This window comes from Taeniopygia guttata, chromosome 6 (assembly GCF_048771995.1).
Source record: "Taeniopygia guttata chromosome 6, bTaeGut7.mat, whole genome shotgun sequence".
NCBI classification, from domain to species: Eukaryota; Metazoa; Chordata; class Aves; order Passeriformes; family Estrildidae; genus Taeniopygia; species Taeniopygia guttata.
In genome coordinates this window covers 31,664,339-31,684,081 of record NC_133031.1, presented here as the reverse complement: position 1 = coordinate 31,684,081, position 19,743 = coordinate 31,664,339, and the positions used below count along the sequence as shown (strand labels likewise).

General features: G+C 38.7%; 1 protein-coding gene across 4 annotated transcripts; it reads left to right on the top strand.

Annotated features, from left to right (window-relative positions):
• Positions 1-1,276: 1,276 nt before the first annotated feature.
• On the top strand, positions 1,277-18,646 carry TIAL1 (TIA1 cytotoxic granule associated RNA binding protein like 1). 4 transcript variants are annotated; one of them, XM_030276536.4, is made up of 12 exons: positions 1,277-1,547; positions 7,607-7,703; positions 10,964-11,062; positions 11,400-11,454; positions 11,765-11,852; positions 13,751-13,826; positions 15,717-15,825; positions 16,105-16,200; positions 16,285-16,369; positions 16,662-16,785; positions 17,262-17,401; positions 18,252-18,646. In XM_030276536.4, exons 1-12 carry the CDS (start codon positions 1,519-1,521, stop codon positions 18,367-18,369), a joined length of 1,116 nt encoding a protein of 371 aa, XP_030132396.1. In that variant the 5' UTR covers positions 1,277-1,518; the 3' UTR covers positions 18,370-18,646. The 4 variants fall into 4 exon arrangements, with proteins under 4 accessions (XP_030132396.1, XP_072787404.1, XP_030132395.1 ...); XM_072931303.1 differs by lacking the exon at positions 18,252-18,646 and adding an exon at positions 16,910-17,002 and having other exon boundaries at positions 1,278-1,547; positions 10,913-11,062; positions 17,262-17,398; XM_030276535.4 differs by having other exon boundaries at positions 1,281-1,547; positions 10,913-11,062.
• The last annotated feature ends 1,097 nt before the right edge of the window (positions 18,647-19,743 follow it).

The window sequence follows — 19,743 nt, the reverse complement described above, 5'->3', positions numbered from 1 at the left end:
GTACTTGAATATTCACTATGTGTACAAATGGATTTTTTTTCCAGAATGAGAGTGCTGTGATTATTCTGAAGGAGCTGCATGTGAGGGTGCTCATCCTCTGCCTGTCCAGAGCTTGTGGGACAGTGAGTTTTATTCATGAGATGACAACTGCTCTATATGAAAAGCAGTGCTCAGGATAATAATCTTTAAAACATGCCTTCCTATTCTAAATTTAAAGATATTTCAGATAAAAAGTAGGGACAAGAAGGTAAAGTGTAAAAAATGCTACAGCAAAATTTTTGTCTTCCATGCAAAAAGCCTACAGATAATTACAGGAAAGTAACCCTTTGTGATTGTGGTTACTACAGAACTACTAGGAAATTAATGGGCAGGCTGTTTATTAGTTTAACACATGAAACAGTCACACGTGTGCAATAAACCACTTGGGGCAGCTGCAGAGATGCTAGTTCAGACATCTTAGTACAAATTTATTTGTTTCTCATTAGTAACTAAGTGGGTTAAATCAGGTCCTTGATGGATGTGTTCCTGGGAAGGACCCATGGCCAATGTGGTACCCAAACTTGCTAGCACTAAAAGAACATCTTAAAACTTAGTGGGAATATAGCAGTTCTTAAAAAGAAAGAAAAAGAGCCAATCATGAAGAAAGGAGGCTTGAAAATAAAACTGAATAAACTACTGTGTGACTGCGCTCTGTCCCTCCTCCTATTCTAAAACAACACTAAAGCAACCTGATCCATTTCCCACTGACAATTCCTATCTTGGCTCTCTCGGTGGGCCCCCAAAGCATCACACATCTCTTTATCTTCCCACTGAGCTGAGGCGGTGCTCATGCACAGCCAGCCTGTGGTGGCACACACACACACGTATGTGCCACATTAAATCGGAATTATTTGGAATCGCGGCATCAGAGCGCTTTGGGCTGGCAGGGACCTTAACAAACCACCTGGTCCCACCCGTCCCGCTGCGTGGGGCCGGGGCTGGAGCTGGGATTGGGGACGGGACCGGCACCGGGACCGGCACCGGGATGGGGATGAAGCGAATCTTCCCGGGCTGCCGGCGGCCAATCGCGGCGGCCCGGGCGCGCCCCCGCGGCGCCTCTGCCGCCGGGCATGCCGGGAATTGTAGTTCTCCCCCTGCGGTGCCGCCGTTCTGTGCTCAGCCAGGCGAACTACAATTCCCAGCAGCCCGCGAGGCCCCGCCGCGCGGTGCCCGGCCGTGCCTACCATCCCCATCTCACCCCGCGGGGCCTGGAAGGAGAAGCGGCTCCGGGAGCGCGCGGGGCGGCGCCTGCGCAGAGCGCGGCTTCCTGAGCGTCTGGTGGCGGCCGCCATTTTGTGGTGCCGCTTCCCTCTCCCGCTCGGGATCTGCGGCCGCGGGACCTGGCGCGGGGGCGACGCGGAGCGGGGGGAGCCGGGGCCGCCCGCACCCTCCTCACCTTCCCTTCGCCTCCGTGCGCCGCCCAGCCCCTCCGGCGCTGCCCCCGGGCGCGGCTGCGGAGAGCGGCGCTCGCCCACCATCATGGAAGACGACGGGCAGCCCCGGACGCTGTGAGTGGGGAGGGGGCGGCGGGGCGGGGATGCGCTCCCGGGGCAGCGGCGGGGCCGGGGGAGCGGCGGGGCCGGGCGGGACGGAGCGGCGGGGGGCGGGGGGCGGGAGGGCAGCGCGGCGGCCCGCGCGGATCCGGCGCTGCGCCCATGCACCGAGAGCACGGGCGAGCCGCGCTGGGCCCGCCGTGTAGCGGGGCCCATCCCCGGAGCCTCCGGGCCCGGCCCCGCAGGTGTGGAGCTGCGGGCGGCGGTCCCGAGCCTTCCCCGGGGGGCTGAGGCCGCCCCCCGGCCCCCCCTGCCCGGCGGTCCCGGCGCTGGGAAAGTTCTTTGTGCTCCGCCGGCGCTGGGTGGGATGGGGAGCGCCGGGAAAGCGGCGGGGATCGCTTTTCCCTCCAGCGTGTCACTGCTTCGCTAACAGCGTGTCGGGCCCAGCAGAAAGAAATAACTGTGTGCTGCCCGTGTCTCCCCGCGCTGTTTGCTCACTTGGTGGCTGTCATCCCTTTTCTGCTTGCAAATACAAATCGGAGCGTTTTGGGGTTGCTGTTGAGTTCTTTTCATCTTTGCAGATGTGGTTTTGATGAATTTTCTTTGTCCCGTTGGCTTAAACGAGGGAGGCTCGCACTTGTGGTTGGGGCACTTGAGAGCAGGGGTTTTGTGCTGCTGCTGATTTTAACCAGCTCCCAGATTTGCAGAGCAGCTGCCAGAGGATGTTTCGGGCTCTGTGAGCGGTGCAGCGTTCGGGCTGTCCCTGCAAGAAAGGCAGGCTCATGCTCGGGCTGCCCAGATGACAAACACAGCTCAGGACAGTGCAAATGAAATCTTTGTCTATTTAGCTTTCAGGACAGTAGCCTTCAGAAAAACTCTCCAAGATAGCCTGGACTGAAAGCCACTGTAAAGAAACTACTGAAACAGAGTAAAATGTCTCATCATACTGTTCTGGCTACCAAAATGATGACTTGGCATTTAAGGCTTCACAAGGCAATTTGTTTTTTCTCCTTTCTAGGTCTGCAAAAGTTCTTTAAAGTCGTTTATAATGCAGTATAAGTACTTAGTCCTTGCTCCCTGAGGTGTATAGTTTAAGTAAGCAGATCTGAAATGCTTTTTGTGTTGATTACCCAAATGATCTGAGTTTGCTTGGCCCTCAGAGTGGACCTAGCTTTTCGTGTTGTTTTAGAATAGGAGGAGAGGAAAGAGCACAGTCACACAGTGGTTTATTCAGTTTTATTTTCAAGCCTCCTTGCTTCATTATTGGCTCTTTTTCTTTCTTTTTAAGAACTGCTATATTCCCACTAAGTTTTAAGATGTTCTTTTAGTGCTAGCAAGTTTGGGTACCACATTGGCCATGGGTCCTTCCCAGGAACACATCCATCAAGGACCTGATTTAACCTACTTAGTTACTAATGAGAAACAAATAAATTTGTACAAAGATGTCTGAACCAGCATCTCTGCAGCTGCCCCAAGTGGTTTATTGCACACGTGTGACTGTTTCATGTGTTAAACTAATAAACAGCATGCCCATTAATTTCCTAGTAGTTCTGTAGTAACCACAATCACAAAGGGTTACTTTCCTGTAATTATCTGTAGGCTTTTTGCATGGAAGACAAAAATTTTGCTGTAGCATTTTTTACATATTACCTTCCTGTCCCTACTTTTTATCTGAAATATCTTTAAATTTAGAATAACAAGGCATGTTTTAAAGATTATTATCCTGAGCACTGCTTTTCATATAGAGCAGTTGTGATGTCATGTATAAAGAGAACAACAAGAACAACAAATAAAAATATTGTTAGTTGTACCTATAAGTTTTCATTGTTTGGTTTATTTGGGGAGGGGGAGGGGGGAGAAAGTGAAGAACAAATTGTTTCAGTAGCTATTTCACCATGTGCAAAAGCACTTGATTGATGGTGTAAGCAGAACTTTATTAATATCTCAGTTTTTCACTCCTGAAGGAATAAATGAAATCCAAAATCTCTAAATTAGGAAGGAATTTTGTTTTTTAACAGTTGCAGGCCTTTTGTTTTTTTTTTTTTAACTTATAAAAAGCAAAATCTACCTTCACTCAACATTTATGCCCATCTTATCCAGCTCAGCAATAAGGATTGTTTTAATTTGCAGTGCTTATGGGGCTGTTTTGTTTGTTCCAATCTTGATAGGGCAGTCATAAACCTCTAAGAATTCAGAATATTTTCTGAGGCTTAATATAGAACACTGACACTGTTTGCATTTTTCTTTCTTATATTTCTTAACTTTATAGAAATGTGGAGAATAACCTTAGATACTTTCTGCCAAAAAACTTTCTAGGGATGGGGGCCTTTCTGCATGATTTGTCCTAAAATGAGCTGTGAGCTTCTGATATTTTTTGTTATTTTTTTGTTTTGGTAGAACACTTGAAAGCTCTGTTCTCTGTGAGTACTGTTAGATTTCACAGGCTGTATCAAAGTCCTGCTTCTACTTTAAAGTGAAAACTAAACTATCAGAAACCTGATGTGCTGCTAATGTTATCAGCTCTCGCAGGCAGCCAGAAAAATTGCAAAGTTGTATATTCTTGTTAAAGTTTTTAGAAATGTTTTGTGTGGTTTGTAGGTGTTCAGTGACTGCTCTGAAGTCACAGCATGCCTATAGCTGTTATCTCATCAGCCTTGCCATGCTGTGTTCCAAGTCTGGAATGTGGATAAGGTGCAGGAGTAAAGCTTCACCCAGATTCACTTCTCTTGAACTTCCTTTCAGTTCAGCTCTTCTGCAGGGATGTTGTCTCGTGGAGGAGGCTACAGAGTGGATTATTCTTGGTATCATTTTATTTCCAGTAGCTCACAAGCACTAGGCAGGGTTGCTAGAATTTCCACGGGCTCTTGAGCACATCAGTTACCTTATTGCTTATCATAATTTCCTCTTTTAAATAGGGAAACTGCCGTTTCTTGCATGTTACCTGTGTGAGAGAGAAATCAGATTCACTATCTTTCCTCCAAAAAAAGAGTGTACAGGATTTTTGTGTACCTCAAAGTAGTGGCTGTAAAGGTCCCTTTTTTACCTCCCTGTCTAGGATGCAATACAAACCTTTTTACCTTCAACAAGAGAGTTTTGCTGCTCAAGCCAAAGAGTTGAGCTCCAAAACTCATTATGGACTGATGCGTGCCTCTTGTGTTCCTTAGATAGTTCTACAAGTCTCTGAATTGCAAGTAGTTTGTCATTCTTTGTGTTGTCAGCAGCACTCAGAAGCGTAATAGATCAAAATGTATGTCAGGACATCTATCTGTCTATAGGTTGTTGGGGTTTTTTGTAGCTGCTTATTAATTGGTGTTTAAGTGCTTCAGGCTTGCAGAAGGGAGCAAACACTATTGCCTGTGTGCAAAAAGCCACAACTTTTGCTGCCTTGTCACATCATCCAAGACCACCTATAAGAGTTTAGTAAGTGCTTCTGCCTTGCTGGGTTTTATAATTTTAAAAAAGTTTCCATAATATATCCTTAGAATGTATCACTCCAAAAAGATTGAAATACAGTGCAATAGCATGTTAGGAGTCTTTTGGTTTCTTGAGGTGTGTTTGTGATAATTTTGATTTCATGAAGTAGAATAGAAGCTGCTGTTGTGTTACAATCACGTGGAAATGGGGCTAGAAAGGGGAAAGCTGACCATAGGCTGGCCATGTGTAGTGATTAGCATCAGCTGAGCCAAATTTTGTGTTTCCAGAAAGGTTAGGTGTCTGCTCCTAATGTGGTGAATATATTGATTTCTTTAGTTCTGAAGTATTCAGACATTGACACTGAAGATGTTTGATTGTATGTTTTTATGGAAGTCCTCTTCAGCTGTACTGATGGAGGTGATGTTACTGCAGTCTGCTTAAAAACATGAAAGTAACCATCGAGTCTTACTTTTTAGCATATTGTTTCAAAGCTAAGGTTTATGATGCAACATTCTCACTATCTTGCTGAAGATATGGTGGTATTAAAAAAACCACCTAGTATATCTTAAATATTCTAGCAGTTAGTGTAACTTTTCTTACCTTAGTTGAATTAATTGCTGAGGAATGGCTTTCCCTGGCCTTTTTTTCTTTTTAAAATTTTTGTCAGACCAAGAGGAATTCTCCAGCTTGATTTTCAGACTTGTGTTTTCCAAATACATGTTGCTATTATGCAGAAGAGGATGATACTTGTTTTTTGCTAGTGTTAATTGTATTCCTTATTGTATCTGATTTGTAGTAAAAAAATGTGTTAATTTCATATCAGTGTTACTGTATCAGTGTGCTGTGAAGGCTCAGTATTAAAAATTCTGTTCTGCAGCATACAGAAGAAGCCAATACTAGCAATAAACTGACCCTTTGTGTTGGAATTCCTGCTGGGATGTACATTTCCCCTCTGATTTTAGTAGTGTCTTCAAAGGTTAATATTTCCACTGAACGCTATTAGTGATTTACAATTTATTCTTGGTGAATGATTAACAAAAATTTAGTTAATATTTCAGAAAGAAGGTATGGATAAATGTTTAACTACTAAGTTTTCAGGATAGACTGAAAAGTCAGTGAGATGGACAGTTTGTCCTGTAAGGGGTCTTAGAGTTCTGCAGTTTTTAACTTCTCTGCTGAAAAGCTTCATAACAATACAGGCTTCTGTTAATGACTTGTGTTAATTCATACAGATTTAATAAGAAACTGATGAGTACATGAAGGATTTTATTGGATGTTCTATATTCAGGTGGTACTTCACAAAGTCACTCTGGATCTTGTAGCATTGAAGTCATGCTGAAAAAGTTCAGAATTGCCTCACAGTTGCTGAAAGAACAACATAAACAAACATCTGTTGATAACATTGTGTGGTGTTCTGATGAAAACAAACAGTGTCCATTTTAATTTTGCTGATCCAGATGAAAGTCCAGCTGTCAAACACAATTTGCTTTCGAAAAATTTTCAAGGGTTGCCTCTCAGAGCAATTTCAGAGCACACCTTTAGTTAATTCAGCTTTGTCTGTGGGCAATAAGAAAGGCTTGTTCACATTTATGTTCACTGTATTAACGGGTCAGGCTGACTTTAGTTTGCAGGTTTATGACGTTCTGTAACTGACCAGAGGAAAATGAGTAAAATCTATTGTTTCAACTTCTAAATCACAGAAGGTTCTGCTCATCTGCTTGGTCTCAGTTGAATTCTTTATGCCTTGACAGGCTTGTTTGTAAAGGTGTTGAATGTCCCTCTGCTGATGGCTTTTGACATCTGTTACTGTGACAAGCCTTGCTCTTAACTGATCACTTTGTTTACAATTTGATTACACATGTCACATTGTTAAAAAGAATTTAGTTTTGCATTTATGACTTTCTCAGCCATTATTGTGACCTGCTTAATCTAGGACTCTTATCTAAACTTGATAAGTATTTCAAAACTTGGAATTATTTCTCAAGATTTACAAATTAAAAAAAAAAAATCAAGAAGTCTGAGTGATATTAAAATAACACTGCCAGAATTTTGGGGGGTATTACAAAGGTGGGAGCTATTGAGATAGATGCTGTACAGTGCATTCCTATGGCAGAATGGTGCATAAATTGCCTTGTCTGTTGGTGAGTGGGCTGGCTTTCCAAATGTTCAGGAAAACAGAAAAGTTGAGTTGGTTGATTGCAAGGCAGCACAACTTGTCCGAGAGCTGCTCCCGAGCTCATGGGAGTTAGATGTGTGTTTGTACCCAAATTCAGAAGTATTCTTGATGAGCTACTCAGTGGGAAGTGAAACTTAAAATATCATTGCCCAGTTGGTTGCTTGTTCTGCACAACATTCTTGAGCAATATTCTTTGTGCTTTTGACATCTCTGTGCCAAGGAAATGATTGGCACTAGGTCTGGGTGTCCAGCTCTGTCTGCATCGAGCTTCACTTGTCAGTTGTGTGCCCAACATTATAATATAGAAAGCACATGAGTACTGCATTAAAACTATGCTATAATTAGTAAATATTGTCTTTAAGATACCTGAGATGTTTTAAAGGGAGATTCTTTATAGTTGTTTAAGTTTTTAAAACCATTATTACATTTTAAAAGATGACAATTTCTGGTTTAAAATCTTGATTTTTTTTGTTTCTTTGTGTAGCTATGTAGGAAACCTCTCCAGAGATGTGACTGAGGTTCTCATACTTCAGTTATTCAGCCAGATTGGACCATGCAAAAGCTGTAAAATGATAACAGAGGTAAGGCCTTCCACATCTGGGGGGTAGCATATGTAATGTAGTTTTATCCTAAGCTGTCTAAAACAAATGAAGTTGAGGGCTTCTTTTGACATTACTGGCAGTGGGTTTCTTTGGGTTGATTGTGTTTGGCTTTGGGGATAACTCTTTGGAGGGGAGACCTGGTGTGTGCAATCCTGTGCTTTTGCCTGTAGCCCTGGCATACCTTTATCTGCTGCTGATGAGCTTCCACTTTATTTAAAAGATTGTTACCCCCTCTTTGCAGAACCACATTGTTCTGTTGATCAGAAACCTTATTATTTCAAGTGTAATTCATGGCTATTTGGTACCTTTTTCACTTTTTTTGAACGTGAGCCTCAGTAATTCTTGTCCCTCTCAAATAAATGGTTCTTTTCTATGGATGAAAAGTAAGAAATCCTTCAAAATAAGTTTGATTCTTCCTCAGCTTTTTCTGCATTAGTTCAAATAGTCTGCACCAGTATAAATAGTTCTTGTCTGCACCTGTCTGTTCTTAAATTAATTTTTCCTTGAAACAAAGTGACAAAATTTCCATAGTATTCCAGATAAAGTCTCTTGCACAGAGTGTTGGTAAGTATCAATGCTTTCTTATCTCCATTGTAAATACTCTGGTACCTTTACAGTTGGAAGCCATTTCTGTGAGCTTTTTGACACATCCTACAAAACTTCTCTTTCCCTGATATTTTTCCTTCCTTCTACATTTGTAACTGGTAAGCTTGGAGCAGGCAGGGACTAATCTGAGCGTCTGCCAGGTTTAAGCTTTGGTCCTTCATCTCTGGTTTCTGTACAGTATTCATACTTTTTACTACATCTTATGCTTCTTACTAACTTGTAATTACTGATTTCTTAAGGACAGTTACATTAGTTTTTTGTCAAGATTGGTAATGAAGGTATTAAAAGGCAAGTCTTGTGACCAGACTTCTTTAGGAGTGTTACCAGAAACGCCCCTGTGGGCTTCTTTTCCTTTCAGTGTGTCACACAGCTTGTTTGTATCAACTTGCTGCTTGTTTAATCACTCTCATCTTTGTCTGGACTAATAATTTCCCATGTGACACTTTTCTCTGCTGGATTTGCTTTAAGTTTATTGGAGAAAAGTAACAGAAGGCTGACAGATCACAGTTGTTAGTTCTTCTCTGAAGAAACACTTTTGGTTGTCATGTGCTCTACAGACATAAGGTACTGCTGCTCCCACCTTTGGCTGGATGAGAGCTGTTAGCAGCAGTTTGGTTTCTTGAGGAATTAGATGATAAATTCCAACATTTTTACCTTGGTTAAGACTCTGTGGTTTTAAGATCTTTCTGTAAGTGAGACATCTTCATGAAACAAGTAGATAAACAACAACTGCTGTATTCAGTCACACAGAGGTGACTGCACCAGGCTGACCTCAGCACCTGCCAATAAGCAGTCACAGGAGTACAGGAGGGATTCTAGACTGGCACTGGCCTGCAGCTGTCACAGGACCTGTCCATGGTGTCTGTCCTTCTACAGCATGTGGTAAACCTGTCCTAGGAACTGTATCACGGTTAGGTGGTTCTTACCATTGCTAGTACCACCATCACCTTTTAAAAACCTGGGATTTTTCCATTTTAGCCAGGTCATTAAGTCATATCAAGTCATTCTTTTTCTTTTGTAGAGTATATGACATGAGCATATAAAGTGTTGAAAAATTTCAGGTATTTCTTTTGGGGGTATATAATACTCAGGCTGCTGGCACAATATTTGTAGGTAGTTTGAGCACCTAAAGATCTGAGTGTCTGCAAAACAGATTCTTCTCATGTTCCGACAAGTTCTCAGTGCTAAAGAGGACCTCCCTACAATGTAAAAGTAAGGCTGCACTTCAACTGAAGCATAAACTCTACCAAATTTCCTAAAGAAGCCTTATGGGTTTCCCAAAGTGGTGTGGGAGGAGGGGTGAATTAAGGTTTTCTTTTTTGGGGCATCTGAGGTGAGTGTGCTTGTGGAGAACTTTGTGACTGAAGCTTTTTTTATGATCTCAGGTGCATTTTCTTATCTGTTCATTGTGCATCAGTTAGAGGCCCCAAGTACTGAGAGTGTTCAGGAGGATGACTTCAGACTCCATGACCACTGTAGGTGTATCAAGGCCTTATGGTCTGTTCAACTGTTGCATCTTAACAGCTTCAGAAGTAGACAGAGCTATGTTTAAGCTGTACAATCCAGTTTTAGGGTGAAGGACTGGAATTGTTCATCAGTGTAAGTGTGTATGGGTTGTCAGAAGTTAAATGGGAATGCTGGAAAAGGCTTCTCTTCACTTGTGTTACAACTGTGTTCTACCTGCACTGAGGGAGGTTGATAGTGAGAATACTGATGCCACAACAGTTCCTCTGTGACAGACCCTTCCCTATCCATGTGAGAAATAACTTGTTGAGGGTAATATTAGTGTTTATCATCTCCTGGTCCATGCACGTGCTGAATGGTTAATGGAAATGTTTTGGTTAGAGTTTTTGTGCTCATTACATCTTGGAGGTAGATCAAATCCAGTGTTCATGTTGGCATTCTCGACATCCTTTTCACTTGATCAGCTTTTCAAAAAACTCTTCTGTTCTTTGCACTTTATACTCTGGTACATGTATTACTTCAGTGACCTCTGTCAGCGAGTATTTTTAAAGGTGATTTGATAGGCCATCCTACAAAAACAGGTTGTACTCAAGGTTAACAGAGTTAACAGTCAATTGGTTAATATCCTTTTCCCTCAAACTATTTTGGGTTCTTTTAAAAGGCTATTTCCCAGTTGTTTGCTATGGCATTTTTCACTTGAGACTGACACTGTGCAGGTTCCAGGTTGCTGCCTGCTGGTGGTTTTCAGTCAAATTAAAGGAAAGATTTCTTAAGTAGGGCAAGAGAAAATTGGTGAAAATGTGTCTGGGGAATAAGCCTTTCTAGCTTTGAGTATATGCATGAGGCAGTTTTGTTCTTCTCTCCATTCTTCCCCTTTTTCCCCCCCTTTCCATCCAGTACGCAGATCACTTTTCTGATCAGTTATTTTTAGTTCAGTAAACTTCAGTCCTCGTTCAAAACAAGCTATCCTTCAGAAACTGCTAGACCTTTAATAAAAAATCCATCTTAAGAATTCTTGCATTTAACTTTAATGTCAAAGGCTATTTCATAAATCTGATGCAAATCATTCTGAAAGTTTCTAGCTGTAAGTAATATATTTTCCTGGATTTTCTTCTCAGCAACCCGATAGCAGAAGGGTCAACTCTTCTGTTGGATTTTCTGTTTTGCAGCATACAAGCAATGACCCTTATTGCTTTGTGGAATTTTATGAACACAGAGATGCAGCTGCTGCATTAGCTGCTATGAATGGGAGAAAAATTTTGGGAAAGGTAAGTTGCTCACATGGTAATCTTAGATTTAAAGAATATAGATTTGTGTGGAAATAGTAATAAAATGGTTGATGATGTTTTCCCCAGATTAAATATTGATAGAATAATTTTTAAAAAGTTTTGATATAAAAAGTAAGTCTTTTAGGACTTAGTTTAGGAAATGTATTATTTGTGATGTTCTATTTATAATGGTGTTATATATTACATTTTCTATTTATGATGGTGTTTTACATTAAATGATGATTTTTAAACATTGACAATTGTAACCCACCCTTGAATGAACTTATAAAATGTAAGAATTTTGTGAATTTGTACTAAATCTTATACTTGTTTTCAGGAGGTCAAAGTAAACTGGGCAACAACACCAAGTAGCCAGAAAAAAGATACATCCAGTAAGTAATGTAATGCCACAGTATCACTTCTACACAAATACCTCACAAAGTGGTAATAATTTATCATACATGCATTTAAACATAACTTCTCTCTTTTTCATCTAGTGTTTAATAGAATTTTGCAAACTAATTCTTCTGTTTCTGCTTTACACCTGGGGAAACCGGAGTGGACAGATTAAATTGCTGCTGCTCTTCACATGGAATCCTGAGCGTTCCTGGTTCCCAGAGCTGTGTGCAGAGCATCACTTTCTCAGGAGTTGAAACTTTAGATAGCAGTTAAATATTTGATTAGTAAATTATTTATTTTCAGATCACTTCCATGTGTTCGTTGGGGATTTAAGTCCAGAAATAACAACAGAAGACATCAAGTCAGCATTTGCTCCTTTTGGTAAAATATCGTAAGTATCATCATAAACATTTCCATTATCAGTCAGAAAATGTGATAGTGAAAATGTGTTTCTAAGTTGAAATGTTATTTCTAATATATTGAGATAATTTTTCTGCTGTTCATTACCTTGTGGTGGGTGGGTAGTAAAGAGGGGTTGTATCTCAGTGTGTTTTACAATGTAAATACAATAATGTAATTGTGCTCTGGTTTGCTGAAAGAAATGTGCTTTTAACCTAATTTATATGCTAATGTCTTTCAACCTTTTATTAAAATTTAATTACTGCTCTAAGTGTGATTTTTTGGTATTGAGAATGTGTACAGAGTAGTGACTTGACAAGTGGTTTATGTTGTATCCTGGGTGTGTTTTATGTGCATTTTTGCTGCATTTCATAGGCAGTGTGGAAAACTGGGCAATTGAAATATAATTATATAAAGCAGCTAGTTAATAACTTGGGAATGTTTTGAAAAAGCTAATATTTATGAGAATGAAATCTGGTTTTTTGGATGATAATGGGATGAATTACAATTATAATATCTTAAATGAAAGAATGGTGGCTTTACAATATGTGCACATTTCTGCCAGTTAAGAGAATGTTTCTTTAAACTTCTCTTGGACAATTCAGGTGATACTAAATCACCTGGTGTTCTAATTGAACATATTTAACATTACAAAATTCTTGAGAGTGCTAAAGTAAATATATGTCCTAAAGAGTACTGCTACAAAAAAAGTCTGTTTTATCTTTTATCAATTTATCTTTATAAAAATCAAAGTTGCACATGAATGGTTTTGTACTACTTTACAGGAATATATTTCTAAGAACAAAATTCTTATTTTTCTCTTGTTCTGTACGCATATTTTTAAATGAATCATAAATCTTATTTCTTACCTCTGCTGTTTTGTTTACTTTGCTTTTTGTCTCTTAATGTGGTAAGTAGTACTGTTTTAAAAATCAATTTAAAAAGAATAATTCAGGTTTCTGTTTCTCAATCTATATTTATACCTGAGACCTGCAGTTTTTCTAAAGTCCAAGTCACAATTAAAAGTAATAGCATTCTGGTTATTTTGCAGAATTGCTCATAAGAATGGACAGGATCTTGAAGGCTAACTGCAAGGAACTGTGCACACTGGAACTCAGTTGTAGATTTTTTCTCATTTCTATTTATTCTTATTATACATTATTTATATATACATATTTTAGTATTTACATTTTAACATTCTATATTCAGTGCAGTTCTATATTTCCAATCATTTTAACTTACTCACTAAAATTTCTGTGTAAATTTGTTGTTTTCGTACTGGTGTGCTTAGCATTGTTGTTAGTTTTATTCTCCTTTCTTAAATTTCTGAAAATGTCAATTTTTCAAAATTTACAGCTACCCAAACTCCAAAATGATGGTAGAGAATTGACCAAGAAAAATAAAGAAATCTGTTAACAGGCCATGTATGCCTTTTAATTCCTATTTTTTCCTCTTTTTCGATTTTTTTAATATTTCATATATTTTGTATCACTAGGCAGAAGACATTTAACTATTTAGAAAATGCATGGTAAATTAGATAGAATTGTTGCAGTAATTTATAGAACAGTAAACCTTAGAGGACCCTAGCCAATAGAATATTAGAAAAGGAAACTTTGTTTCTCTTATACTTCAAATTTGAACATTCTAGTTATAGCCAGTATAGGTTATGTGCATAGGTTGCATGTTTATTACATGTTATTTTTTTTGTCCTACTGCTTTTTTCTAACAGGTAAAGAAGCAATAGGGAGAGTTCAGGAATGACTGTAGTTTTAGGGCTAACTGAATTTATAAGAAAAAATTATGCTCACAATACAGTGTGTGTGGTTCCTTTTAGTTTTTATTTTGCAGGTTATCAATACTACCCTCATATAGCTGTGCTTCTTTTCACAGGGATGCACGGGTAGTTAAAGATATGGCAACTGGAAAGTCAAAAGGCTATGGTTTTGTATCTTTTTATAACAAACTGGTGAGTAATCACAATGCAGGTTTAAAATAGTTCCTATTTTCCACTTTTAGTTTTGCCTGTTTATGTATTCACTGTTTATTAGAGTTCACCCAGGGAAGCAAATTTACATGTACAGGAACTGTATGTGTTTAGGACAACATAGGGAAACTGAATCATTTTGCATAGGAAAAACTTAGAGTTTCAGGATTTTAGGCATATAAAGCCTGTTTGTGTGGTCAGAAATCCTACATGTCAGATCTCTTTTGATGGTTCTGTAACAGTTACCTAGAGCTGTCATAATTAGAGAAAAAGTTTTCATTTCTTCAAATTTGCCAGTGCCATAAGATACTGCAATTTAATGCCTTTATTTAGTGTGTTTTTCCAGTTATACTTTCTTTGTTCTGTGTTTCAGCTGAAAAAGCAAGGAATAGCTGTTATTTCCTTGTACCCCTCTTCCCTTATCATACAGTTGTTTGGTTCCTGTGACCAGAGGGGAACTGTAACAGTCATGGAATTAAAGTTAGTGAATTCTTTTGAGACTGAGCAATAAAAACTCCAATTTAAAATTTCTACTAATACTATAAAATTAATGGGTGAATTCTAAACGCAGTACTAAAAAGTACTCTTAAATTTCCTGTCCTGATTGCTGTTCACTCCCACAGCAGCTGCACCTGTAGAGTTATGTTGTGACTGTCCTGAGCTGTTTTTTAGACTGTATCATTCTGCTAGATTTGGGGAAGTGGGATGTATACCAGAGTTCAGGTACTCCAACCTGAGCTCTTAATGCATAACACAGTTAAGAGAAAATGGAACTCCTGCATTGGACTGGATCAGTTATGGCTTGGGCTCTGTTCCATTTTTGTCTCAGCTGTGATCCTCAAACAGCATAGCAGCAAGATTCATCAGAGATTGTTTCCTTTCCTAGTCAGTTCATTATGTGTTCACCATGTTTTAGGAGCCAAAGGTGCTTGAATCAATTGGGGTGTTTAATTACCTGGTGGTTTGGTTTTATAATTTAGATTGGATTTTTCTTTTCTTATTGGTTGTTTTATAATTTCATTTTTGTATTTATGTGTTTTCAAAATGACTGCTCAATATAATTAAAACGTAGAAAGATCAGGGTCCTGAGTTTGAGAAGAGAATTCTAGCTGGGAGCAGCTCACCTTTAACTTGCCCACATTTTTTTTGTCCCTTGTGCTTGGCAGTTTTTTCCTTAAGCTTTATGCCCTTGGAAAAGCATTTTAAATGTGCTTATTTGCCTGTCTTCTTCCAAAGCAATTGGGAGACAAATTGCTTCTTGCAGCTGTTGCCAAACTTACCCTTGCTTACCAGATGCTTCTGCTTACACTGTGAACTTAAAGATTGTCTTCAGTTTCATGTTCAAGATAAAAAGTGGGCCATGGATTCTCATGTGTGTTCATACAATGACTTTAACATGTGTAGAACTTAAAAAGCATCTGTTGCACACCTGCAGGAAGCAAAAGAAACATTTAGTATAACTGTTTTACTTCAATGATTAGTCCTGGCATCTGTGTGACCTTCCCACTTTTTCTGGCAACTTTTGAACATTTTAATGCAGATTCTTGTATAGTATACGTGGATATGGTATAAATGTGTGTATACATGTATGTATACAGGTAGTATATGTATGATTGCAGTTAGCTTCTAACCTGTGTAGAAAATGGGTGGGAGGAAATCTTTACCAAATTACTTCTGAGGGCCTTCTCTGTAACCAGTTGCCTTCATATTAATTAATGTTTGTCTGCTTGCTATGATTGTTCAGAATTTCATACTCTTCTTAGTACTGTTACTGTTTTTGTCAGTGGAATTAACTGATAACCAAGTCTTGGGAGTAGATTTGTACATGGTTTTTGTTTGAAAGTGCTACAATCTCTGTTTTAATCTCTTCAGGATGCAGAAAATGCTATTGTACACATGGGAGGCCAGTGGTTGGGAGGCCGCCAGATCAGAACTAACTGGGCAACAAGGAAACCACCAGCCCCTAAAAGTACACAAGAAAGTAAGAGCTTCATGTCATGCTGTGTTGTGTTTGCTGTCTTTCTACTGTTCAGTGGGGAATAAAACATAAGTCAAAATCGTGTCATTTAAATCACATATTAGCTTGCCTTCCAGATCTTGATTAGATTTTTTTCTTTGGTATGTTGTATCAACATAGTCATAAAATATTTAATGTTTGTTAATACTGTGTTTGTTAAATGTGAATTTCATGCTTGTGTGTGAGGTAAGTGTCTAGGTTACTGTTAGCCCACTGCTGAAAACCAGCCTTCTCTCTTTATAGATAATACAAAACAGTTGAGATTTGAAGATGTAGTAAATCAGTCAAGTCCTAAAAATTGTACTGTGTACTGTGGAGGAATTGCCTCAGGGCTAACAGGTATGAAGTGTTCTCTTATTTTTTATTATTGAAACTTTTTGGACACCAGGATGATTACTAATTCAAAAACATCTTACGTTGTAGATCAGCTTATGAGACAGACTTTTTCACCGTTTGGACAGATTATGGAAATAAGGGTCTTTCCAGAAAAAGGTTACTCATTTGTCAGGTATGGACAGAGAAAGCAAAATCTCTGGGTCTGTGCATGTAGTAATACTTCATTTCTCTGTAATGTCACTTAATTGAACTTGTTCTGATACAATAAAAGCTGTCACCATATACTCATAGAATAATTTGGAACTTGTAAAAAGGGCCACCAACATTTTTACCTGAGAAGATGAATGTTTGTGAAAGCAGATGTTTTTCTCTGGATTTTCTGTATGTATGGAGTCACTGTTTTTTAAGTAATCAGGTGGAAGTACTGTAAAACATAACATTTGTTTGTTTTTACATTTTTTTAGGTTTTCAACCCATGAAAGTGCAGCACATGCTATTGTTTCAGTTAATGGAACCACAATTGAAGGACATGTTGTTAAATGTTACTGGGGTAAAGAATCCCCTGATATGACTAAGAACTTCCAACAGGTAACTACACTTAACCTTTTCTTTGTATTACAAAAGCCATTGTGTTTATACCTGTAATGACTTCCCAGTTATAATGGCTAAATTTTGTGGTGGAGTTCTTATGAAATTCCATGTTCTGTCTCAGTTATGTTCCAGTTCATCAAATTGGGCTAGTGATTTTGATGGAATATCTGTTACTGTCTTCTGGATATGATCCAAGATAGGGAGAAACTTTGAGGTAATTTTAATTCTTGCTGTTTTGCTAACTGCAGATTAGGTGGCTGTCCAACCAAATAGTCTTTGGGGTTTCAAGCACACACAAATATATTTTTCAGTACAAGGATCTAATTAAGTCATAGTGACATCTTATTTTTCAGATCTCATTATTGCTTGTTTTAGCTCTCTGATTGATATAGCCAAAACTTTGCCTTCAGCAGCACAAATGCAATATACACCATCTCTAGAATCTGAAGTACAATGGATGATTCTTTCTGCAGGTGGATTACAGTCAGTGGGGACAATGGAGCCAAGTATACGGAAACCCACAGCAGTATGGGCAATATATGGCTAATGGGTGGCAGGTACCGTCGTATGGAATGTATGGCCAAGCATGGAATCAACAGGGTTTTGGAGTAGAGTGAGTAATTATATTTAATTTTTTTTTAGAATATCCCAAGAACGCTGTAGCTTAAGTTTCAGGCTCATTTGGGTCAAGGATTGCACGAGGTTTCAAACTTTAGAGGGGCTTCTGTGTGCTTGAAGTTTATGTTCAGTGCTTGCCGTGAGCAGATGCTGGGGTGAGTTGCTCAGACTTGTACCTGATGGCACATTTTGTCTGTGATATAGGCACAAAGACCACCCAGTGTGGGAAAGTTTTGGGTGGTGGTCTTGTCTGGTATCTAAATCTGTTCTGGGTTCTGACTTAAAGGTGGTGAGTCTGAGCCAGGAGCCCTGGGTATTTGCCTACAGGGAGAGAAGGAACTACACACAGACACTTGTGCAGTTTCAGAATTTGGGTGGGCTTTTAATAATGGATCTCTTGAAGACTGAAGTCTTCAAAAGAACTCTTCGTTTTAACATAATTTTGAAACAACTTGTTTGCCTAGTTCTTCATTATCTGGTGCCAATTAAACATATTAAGCCCTGATAGACCTATCACTGGTGTTCATGGCCATGAGGTATTGGGTATTTCTTGCATTTCTGCATCACTGATGTTGAGTTCCAGCCACCTGTGTGTGTTCATGCCTTGGGAGGCAGATGCCATATCCAACTGGTACCCAAGGTTTGTGGGGTTTTTTATCCTTTGTTCTTAAAAAGCTCATCATATTTTCAGGAATCACATGTTGTAGAGCTTAACCTGAATTACTCATTAAAAAGAAGAAGAAATTGTTCTATTTTGATACAAGTAGTTGTGTAGGAAGTATGTTTATATATTTTTTTAAAGTTGCTTTTCCCCACTTTTTTTAACCATCCTGTTTCTTTTTAAGCCAATCTCCATCTGCTGCCTGGATGGGTGGATTTGGTGCTCAGCCTGCCCAGGGACAAGGTGCTCCTGTAATACCTAACCAAGCTGGATATGGTATGGCAAGCTACCAAACGCAGTGAGCTGGGACTCTGTTCAAAAGTGTGTATTTCATGATAGGCTGCAGTTTCCAGTGACATTCTGAAGACTGGAATGTAGACAATGAAAAAAAAAAAAAAGAAAATATTTATTTTAAAAATGGAAATGTTTGGAACCTTTAGCACAGCTTTGCTTTGGTGAAGGACACAAATGTCTTCTAGTTCTGCCTTTTTAAGTTTTTGTTCATGATGGATATGAACATGTTTTTCTTTGTGTACAAAAATGAAAAATAAAGTCAATAAAGACAATTCTGACTACAAATTTTGATATAGTAGGAGAAATGGCTAATGAATTTGATCTTGAGGTTACCATTCCTTTTTTTTTTTTTGTTTTGTCTTCAGTGTTTTATATCATTGTGCTTTTAAGAGAAATGACGTTGAAAAACCGGGAATTGCTTTTAGTTGAACACACATCCTGAAACAAACTGTGGACCAATCACTACAACCTGCGAGACAGTATTGAGTTTTCAAGAAACCTATGGACATAGCTCAAAGTATATGTAGGTCTTGGAATAATTTTTTTAAAAAAATATTTAATTTTTCTACATGCTTACAGAAAACAGTTGATACAATGAATAGTTCAGTCTGAAATGAAAAACAGTACTGTCTGAGAAATTTCACACAACTTTTACTGTCCACATTCAGGCACACGTTGGAACTTTTCAGACCTGGTTTGCTTGTTAAAACTCTTGTAGTTTACATTTAATTTTGAGAAGTAAAAGTGTTTTTACAAGTATGTTGTTTGTATTCAAATCAGACAGTCATACTTGAGCTTTTACATAAAGTTTGAAGGCTACACATTGTAAATATTTCATAATTACAGTGTTTCAAAAGCATGCTCAAACATAGAAGTAGCAATGTAATTATTCAAAGTAATACTTAATATGCCCTACTGCTTTAAATGCAGTAGATTGACAAGAATGTGCAAGACTGACATTTCCAAAGTTGGCTATTATGTAAAGTTACATAAAGAACTATAACAAAGAGCCTTAATTTTAATTTCATAAATCTTTAATGCATCACCTTTTTGTCATTAGAAATACAAATTTTTTGCTTTACATTATTTGGTATGTAAATACCTTGGTTAACAACCTTGTAAACCTATTTCAAGGTTATTATAAGTTGTATAGTATCTTGAGTGTTTTGAAAAATCTTGATGTTTTTTAAGTCTAGAAATATTTTGCCCAAGAATTTTTTAACAAGATTGTTAAAAACATCTTATTTTAGAGAATATTCAATGTGCCATTTGGTAAATGGAGATGCAGTTGAAACAGTACACTGAGTTGTGACTTATTTTTAATTAAAGTTTTTGTCTTTATGGGTGGTTTGCATGTGATGAACTTGTACAGAGGCTGGGTT

Coding starts and splice junctions, on each gene's coding strand:
- TIAL1 (XM_030276535.4), top strand. CDS start 1,519: ATGGAAGACGACGGGCAGCCCCGGACGCT. Junction 11,063..11,399: donor GGAGAAAAATTTTGGGAAAG/GTAAGTTGCTCA, acceptor ACTTGTTTTCAG/GAGGTCAAAGTAAACTGGGC. Junction 16,201..16,284: donor AATTGCCTCAGGGCTAACAG/GTATGAAGTGTT, acceptor CTTACGTTGTAG/ATCAGCTTATGAGACAGACT.